The 8,885-nt window shown below is 42.2% G+C and overlaps 1 protein-coding gene across 2 annotated transcripts; it reads left to right on the top strand.

Annotated features, from left to right (window-relative positions):
• The first annotated feature begins 3,175 nt into the window (after window positions 1-3,175).
• Window positions 3,176-7,530, top strand: si:ch73-52p7.1 (uncharacterized protein LOC100321084 homolog). 2 transcript variants are annotated; one of them, XM_035399581.1, is made up of 3 exons: window positions 3,176-3,597; window positions 5,048-5,339; window positions 5,443-7,530. In XM_035399581.1, the coding sequence occupies exon 3, from the start codon at window positions 5,555-5,557 to the stop codon at window positions 6,188-6,190; it is 636 nt and encodes a 211-aa protein (XP_035255472.1). In that variant the 5' UTR covers window positions 3,176-3,597; window positions 5,048-5,339; window positions 5,443-5,554; the 3' UTR covers window positions 6,191-7,530. The 2 variants fall into 2 exon arrangements, with proteins under 2 accessions (XP_035255472.1, XP_035255473.1); XM_035399582.1 differs by having other exon boundaries at window positions 5,048-7,530.
• Window positions 7,531-8,885: the final 1,355 nt, after the last annotated feature.

The raw sequence follows: 8,885 nt of genomic DNA, 5'->3' as shown, positions 1-8,885 counted from the left end.
ATCGATAAATAACTATTACAACTGACCTATTCCATTACAATTTATAGAACATCGTTGCACATGTTGTCTTGGCCAGTTCAGATCAGTGATTCGCAACGAGACGAAACGGTTTTAGAATGTTGCAGAGAAAATTGCAGCGGTGTGAACTGGTTAGTTGCAGAGCGTCTAAAGCCGTTGCCTGGGGGTCTCAAAAGACCCACCTTGTCAAATGCAGTTGTAGAAGGTTTACGGTCAGACCTCTTGGGATTTTGCAAGTTGCATTCAGTCTCGTTGCGAATCATTGATCTGAACTGGCCTTTAAGAACACGCGCGCGCGTGTGCCAGTCACACGTGCGGGTCTGTTCGATTTGACTTTTAAAGAGGCTATTGACATAAAACTGAGGGAAAGGTGGGTTTTTTAAATGAACCAAATTCAAGTGGTTGAAGCCGATATGAATGCATAATTTTGTAACTGGGTGGGTGACTATACATGTTCTTATCGCCTCATTTCTGATAAGCGTAAATAATGAGCCTGTCCCCGAGTGGTCATTATAAAAGCTTTGTTGTCATATAGGGTAAACATCATAGCACACACAGTAGGCATATTGCTAAATTGAACCCCCTCTCCTGACAAAAATAAAAACCTCTGACCACAAACCTGTCCAAAAAGTGGAACAAATCTGCCATATTGACTGACTGGCTTCCTGATGCCCAATTGGCCAATGCTGTTACTGACACTGTTTGCATTTGTTATGCTATAGTTATTATGATATATGTTAAATAATATTGTTTCTGAATTTGTGTCTGCTTTAAACATGGGATTTGTATGCTATAATAGCTGAAACTGGATTTGTAAGACATGCAAATCATTCATTAATGTGCGACTTATTCTAGAAATATAAGACATTCTTATTGTTCAACCTCTTCACACTAGTCTCCTGATATACATTCAAACTGCCTGCATTGACAGCAGTCACAATCATATTAAATGAAATATTTTTCATGTGTTCAAACATGGACATACAGCCAGAGGATAAAGGGAGTTGTGTGTAAACTCACTGTTATGCACCTCAGCTGCAAATAGAGCATATGAAGTACATAATTAAGTACAATTAGCCTATACTATCAGCAGAGGTTTCTCGTATTAATATCAAAGTACCATTAAAATATGTTTCTCATATTAATATAATTCCAGGTTAACAGAACCGCATCAATCAGCATCAAACAGTCACATGAAACGGATGTTTTAAAAAGCTCGTCTACAGTCAGGATGTAGAACATCCTCAAATGGACCCTGCGCCATCTGGTGGAGTAATTTCACAAAAACGCTGTAGCGGGAAGTGAAAAGGTGAAATGCGTGAAACAAAACAAGACTAGGAAACCTGGTATGTGGCTGGACCTAACACACGTGATCCGGCCGACAAATGGTGTAACTTCATAACTCAGTCACTCAGTCAGTCGCTGTTGCGGTCCAGCCAAAAATATATTTTTCTTGTAAATATGTAAATCAGACCAATTTGTGAGATTCCACCTTAATAGGGGGGTAACAATCATAGTGTTCGACAAGCCAGGCATGAACCGCACTAGAGAACGTGTGAAACAGAACACTGGTGTTCTAGTAGGCTACTAAAAGGAAACACAGACCTACATACATTTAATGGTCAGAAGTTTGTAACTGACTGCATATAACCACATGAGTATACAGTATAACTATTACAGTATATTAAATATGAGTTAGAGTTACTGAGTTACTGATTATGAGTTAGATTGAGATACTGATTAAACCAAAATCATAATATTCCAAATCCAAACTGAATTAAATGTATGCCTTGAGAACTCAAGGATTAATGTTGTGAAATAACCTTTATCAAACATTACAGTTTGGTAATCCATCATCAAATCTTACACTTCTGCATTCTTTTACCAAATCTCACACTCCTGCAATCTATTATCAGACCTAACAGTCCTGCAATCTGTTACCAAATCCTACACTCCTGCAATCTATTGTCAATCTATACCTCGCTCTGCATCCACTGGACGTATTACTGTCTCCTCCCTAAAGGGTTCCTCCTCTTGATCTCATTTCCTCTCTACTCTGGCCCCCCAATGGGGGAATGAGCTCCCCACTGCAGTCAGGACAGAAGAGCCACTGCCTTACTCCCACCACAGTCTGAGAACACACCTGTTGATACTGCATTTGGTCTCAATTAACAGTGGACCTAGTGACCACTATAATCCTTTGTGACACTAGGTGACTTGGCATTGTCTCAGCATGTTGTATAAACATTTATGCATGAAATTTTAGAAGTTTCTGAACACATTCCATTCCAGATGATTTCATACCTCAGAGGTTATGTTATATTTGGACCACATGTGCGGGCCCATTTACAAGCTTTTGTTTCCTCACGGAACCGATCCAACAGCAACATAAAACAAACAGGCCTGCCCCCAACCTGCCTGGTTCCCAGTTAGCAGTAATTCCCTGCAGCTTACTCAAGTCTAAATCTGTTGTTCTGTTCAAGGTTTTTCCTTTACACAATACCATTTTTGGTCATCCTTGAGAACTTCGCAATGCGGAGCAGTATAAACATAAACACACACACACACACCACAAGCCAGTGAGTCACAGGAACCCCACACTTCTGCCAGGGCATTAAATCATGCACCACAATTGATTTTGCTCTTAGAAGCAGACAGGACTCTAGATTATCCATGAGCTGCTCAGGCTCTGTTTTCACTGATTGGCAGTGACATAATCTTTGTTAGAGGGGCACTTTCACATTGGAAGCGGCTGCATTGCTTAGCCTGTGCTGCATAGCAAGGTTCTGAGGACAGCGTCTAACTCTGGGCTTGGCACAGCCTTCTTGTTTTAATTCAGAACATGCCTGCGGAGAACTACTGCAAACCTCGCTCTGCCTCGACTACCAAAAACCCTGGAGTTCCTATGCATTTCCCTGAAAGGGCTTTAATGTTTAATGACTGCCGTTAAACTTTGCCATGACTGGCTCTTTTTTGCTTTCACACTTTTCATTTATATATTTCATTAAGACTATTTCATTTATAATGCGAATGCCCAAATGGAAACAGATGCTAATGATTCAGAGAAATGAGCAGGTAATGAAATCCATGTGTGGAGGAGGCGTTTGCATCACGCTGGTTTCACCCCTCGATAAGGGTTCATACCGGATATGTTCAACTGCAGAGTAAACAGGGTCCGCACATAGCACTGCATCCATTCAGAGACACATTTAATCCAACACAAAGATTTCATGCTTTTAGTGGCTTTGTGTTCTGCCTGACCAGGCTAGAGCAGGACACACCAGAAATATTTATATTCAGATCACAAGGGGTGGAGCATTTTTGCGGAATGAATCAGTCCCCTAATGACGCTGCAAACACGTGTGCTGTTCTCAGTTAAGACGACTTGGTTTCTGGACACCTGATTCTGGGATATGCACCGTTAAAACCGTGATGGATCTAGTACATGTAAACAGGAATGTTCACAGGGATTTTCAAGAAGTCATTAAAGCAGACCAGCAGAGTTTAAAGGCACGGGAGCATTGCTATCAGGACGAGCCCGTCCCGTCCCAGGGGACGAAGCAAAGGAGGGGCTAGAGGGTGAGTCCGTTTCCTTGGAATTGATAAGAGTGCATCAGGTTCCCTGGATGTTGTTAACCAAGACATGTTTGGGGAAACATAAATGGCAGCTGAGCAAGAACAGAGCTCTGAGCTTTATTACACTGTTACCTGCGCTATGCTTAGGAAACTCCAGATCTGCACGAGAACTGGACTTTCCTCTGGGCAGAAACCTGGGACTGGCAGCTTCAGAGTCCAGAGTGGAACGCTTCTATTACACCCATGAGTTACTTCAGCAAACACCCAGCTGTGTCTGCTGTCTGCAAAAGGATACAAATCATGTGATTAACAATGTGATTTCCTTTGTAAAGGAGTCAGTGTTTCCAGGCATTATTTCTTGAGGGCAGTTCCATGGAAACACAGATTGCCTAAGACTTTCAGCTACCGGTTTTAATCCTTAAAACCTTGTTTCTTAATGCTCTGTGAACATACATTATGGTTCTTTCACAACTTTAACATATGTATCAGCTGTCCTGCAACTGATATTCAAATAATTCATGCAGATCATTATTCCGACAGTGGTTTGGTTGGAAATTATATCCTTAGAGGGAAATGCAAATGTAGCTATTTTAGCAAGCAGAAATGTGGAACCAATTTGTGGAGTTATATACAATAGCCAAACAGCCATTAAAGTATTATAGTATTCATATACTGTACATCATCATATATTCAAGAGTTATGGTTGTCAGTTTGATGCACATCAAAATAAAGTATTTGTGGCATTATTACATACTGTTGACACAAAACTAGGACAAAACTGTGAATTATTAAACATCCAGAAGTCCAGGGGACAGAAAGTGAGTCCTGCCATGCGTTTCCTCTACCCATTCAGCCATGAACCATGAATTCTAGAATTGTGCTAATTAGCAAATCCATGTTATTGGTACAAAATACTGGGGAGGAGTTTTTAGTGTGTGTGTGTGTGTGTGTGTGTGTGTGTGTGTGTGTGTGTGAAAGAGAGAGAGTAAGAGTGTGTGTGTGTGTGAGAGAGAGAGAGAGAGAAAGAGAGAGTAAGAGTGTGTGTGTGTGTGTGTGTGTGTGTGTGAAAGAGAGAGAGTAAGAGTGTGTGTGTGTGTGAGAGAGAGAGAGAGAGAGAAAGAGAGAGTAATAGAGTAAGAGTGTGTGTGTGTGTGTGAGAGAGAGAGAGAGAGAGAGTATTTCTCATCTCAGTGTTTATAAATGTATTTGGGTTGTCATAAGTGCAGAAATGAACTGTGACACACCCAAATGAAAGACCAGGGCACACACCCTTCTCTCTGACAGTGGAATGAATCAGGGACAGCTGCTTGCTTCCTGTTAGTTTTAAGGGGAAACAAAAACAGAGGTTACTAACAGGCATCTCCCCACTGTTTGCACAGCACCATAAATGTGCTTCAAGCACCATCACAGCTGTGGATTTAACACTAGTAACTTCCCCTTTCTCTTTTTACAGACTCTGTCCTGCAGATAGGGGAGTGACTGCGCCTGAAGATCATCCATTTCCTGCTTATTTCCAACATAAGCCTTAAAAACACACATTTTAATTCAGATGTGGTTGGCCATAAACCTGCTCACATAAAAAAATGACAAAAATGACATCAAAAATGGCCCCAGCTCACATTGTTCCATTCATACTGCAAGCCATGATCTAGCATTAGATCCATCCCAAAACAGCTCCAGATCCACTGTCTGGCTTTAGAACCAACCAAAAACAGCTTCCACAGACAGAAGAAATCCAGACCAAGGTTTGTGGTTATGACTGGCTTTTTGACTGTCTTTTAGCCTTGAAAGTTCACAGTTTCCAGGTGCAGTAACTTGGTGGTTTGTGTGTTTGCTTGTGGTACGCAGTGCTGCGTTAGCCTGACTGCAGTAGGTTGCAGTAGGAGTTTCCCCCGCAGTCTCCTGCACGTCCTAATGAATCAGAACCAGAGCTGAGGTCGGCTGGAGAAGCAGGGCGGAGATGCAGCTGGCCGGGCGGCTCGGCCGGGTGGTGCTGACCTGCGTGATCTGGACGGCGGTCCCCGTCCTCCTCTGGTCCGACTTTAAGCTGGCGTACGTGACGGAGCACAGCCTGTACATGTGCTCGTGCGCGCACGGCCTCATCCCCTGCGGCGTCATCAACTCCAGCCAGTGCAGCTGCAAGGACCGCCCCTTATCCGCGCTGCGCCACGGCGACGGCTCCGGCCCAGTGCGCGCCAAGCGCCTGACGGTCTGGTACACGTCCCCGCTCAACGTCGCCCTCCTGCTCAACAACTCGGAGGTGCGCCACCTGTCCCTGGTCAGGTGCAAGGCCCCGGGCGGCCGGGGGGGCTCCTACCAGTACTTCTCCGTGCAGCAGCTGGAGAGGCTGACCGTGTCCCACTGGCAGGCGGAGCTGGGCCACAGCATGGAGCTGGGGAAGGACCTGGGGCCCCACACCGAGGAGGCACGGGTGGCCATTATCCACACCTCCGTCCTCACAGGGAAGGCCGCCCTGAAAGCCTACACTGTGCGGGCCACAGTGGACGCCGACGGGCTGCTCCCTTTCCCCGATATGTGCATGTCTCCGGCCGGGCTGCCGGCCACCGCCGTCATGTTCGTGACCTTCCTGTACTGAGACCGGTCTGCTTCAGGCTGACAGACACGTCTTATTCACGCTGGTCTCCTGGACTCCTGCTTGGCAAGAACTACGGTCGCCCTGGAAACAAACCCAGAATTTCACATGGGAAGTTTTTTGCCTTAATTGTAACTGTCAGAAGCTTTGTTCTGGGCTGTAATAAATTTTATTAAATTTTGCTTTGAACTATGGAACCATTTCCAGTAATTACCAAAAACATAATGAAGTCGTTTCATAACTATTAGCAATTTTATTCTTTAATAAGATTATATTAATAAGATTATGGTCTACAAGTACACTGGTGTAATTTTGCTTGGTACAGTACTACATATATTGATGTGATTTTATGCTACAATATAAACTCTAAGAAAAACAAATTGTTCATTCAATACCATGATTTCGAGGTTCAGAATGTGGTGGTTTTGCTTTTCTTTAATTTCTAGAAAAATACATAAAACACCTCTAAGACCTGAGAAACCAGATTGCCTGTTTTATCTGTTTTATGAAAATAGAGAGAGGAAATTACAGCTAGATTTATATGGTTCATAAATAAAGAGGAAATATGAGGGACGTGTTAACTGACTGAATGTGTGTCACCATTAACCACATTCTAATGTAACCCCTGACTTCACTGAATGTTAACTGACTGAATGCGTGTCACCATTAACCACAGTCTAATGTAATTCCTGACCTCTCTGAATGTTAACTGGCCGCATGTGTCACCATTAACCACATTCCAATGTAACCCCTGACCTCTCTGAATGTTTATCTGACTGAATATGTGTCACCATTAAACACATTCTAATGTAACCCCTGACCTCTCTGAATGCTAACTGACTGAATGTGTATCATTAATAATCACATTCTAATGTAACCCCTGGCTTCTCTGAATGCTAACTGACTGAATGTGTATCATTATTAATCACATTCTAATGTAACCCCTTATCTCTCTGAATGTTAACTGACTGAATGTGTATCGTTATTAATCACATTCTAATGTAACCCCTGACCTCTCCGAATGTTAACTGAATGTGTATCATTACTAAACACATTTTAATGTTACCATCAGTATACCGATTTCCTGAGAAAATAATGACAACAGACAAAATTGATTTTGTGAAGCGAAATACTGCTCCAACACAGTACTACTGTGATTATGTAGAAAAATATTTAATTTTATATCCATATTCTTGTGTCTGTTGATTAATTTAGGTTAGTGTAATGTCACTGCTATATACATTAAGCAGCCTGTATGAAAATATATCATTTCCATCTGTGCAATGATGTGTATTTTTCAATGTTCCTTCAAATCATGTCAAATAAACAGCATCTTAATTCTGCTTTTAGGAGCAGAGTTGTGATTGGTAGATGTTAGTGATGGGAGCATGTCATTAACACAGTGCAGGGTTGGAATGTAGGGCAAAGCTGGCACCTGCAAGCCCTGACAGTCAACAAGCCAACGATAATGCTGCTAACGTATCTCATGTTTCGCCTGCAGGGGGCAGTGATAATGCCGCTAACGTATCTCATGTTTCGCCTGCAGGGGGCAGTGATAATGCCGCTAACGTATCTCATGTTTCACCTGCAGGGGGCAGTGATAATGCTGCGAATGTATCGTATGTTTCACCTGCAGGGGGCAGTGATAATGCTGCTAACGTATCTCATGTTTCACCTTCAGGGGGCAGTGATAATGCTGCTAAGGTATCTCATGTTTCGCCTGCAGGAGCAGTGGATTGGAAGAAAAAAACACATCCACTCTCAATATTTCTGACCAGAGCCCAAAGTTCACCTAAGAAAAGTAACATAATTTTTTTTCAATTTCTTTGATTTCATATCAAGATAAAAATACAAAAAATCCCCAAGATAGAGAGTCTGGCAGAAGATGAGGGAAAGCCTGTACTGATTCCTGGGTATCACGTGTTGATCTCCGTTCTGTTTCCCAACAGGATCTGAATATGAAATTTAACAGTGGAAATTCAGAGGTTGATATCAACAGTTGATGTTTGTCTGCCCATGTTGGCTGATACTGATGCTGGTATTTCCAATTCACATTATACCACAAATGCAAGTTGCTGCTAAGTTTCCACATTCGTGCAAGTTGTTATATTTTTCCTTTGTAGGTGAATGGCTGAGCATGAGTGTTGAGAGCTAATAAGTTTCTGTATAGCTTTGTTGGGGAGTTGGCTGGTAAAAATGATAAATTAAAAATAAACAAGAAATGAAAGAGGTCCAGATGACTATAATAAGGCTACTTTTTGAGCATGGCATTTTCACATAACTTAAAGCATGCGCATCATCAAACCTGTGGCTCATGGATGTTACATCACCATCGACCATAATCATATCATCTGGTCGATGCTAATAAGATATTGTTGGTTGAAAAAGATACAACCATAATATTATTGTGCACCCCCACTTTAAAATAGTTTACTGTATGCTAAGTGTACATTGATTTGTAAGTTTTCTCATATACTATGAAATGTCGTAATAACTTGGTAATATATTTAATTTCAGTATATTTTTTGTATATTCCACAGTGAAATACTGTTGCTGCTATTGTTCCACTCTGCTTGCAGTATTTTTGGCTTGGTTGTCTCAGAGCACAGTCAGAATGTGGTCATTCCTACTCGAAACTCATGCTGTTGCGTAACCAGGCTGCATATGGCTGTCAGTATTCCTAGTCCTTACTCTGTGA

The sequence above is a fragment of the Anguilla anguilla genome, chromosome 18 (assembly GCF_013347855.1).
Source record: "Anguilla anguilla isolate fAngAng1 chromosome 18, fAngAng1.pri, whole genome shotgun sequence".
NCBI lineage: Eukaryota > Metazoa > Chordata > Actinopteri > Anguilliformes > Anguillidae > Anguilla > Anguilla anguilla.
Note: the sequence above shows the minus strand (reverse complement) of the source record. Positions and strands in the feature narration are given on the sequence as shown.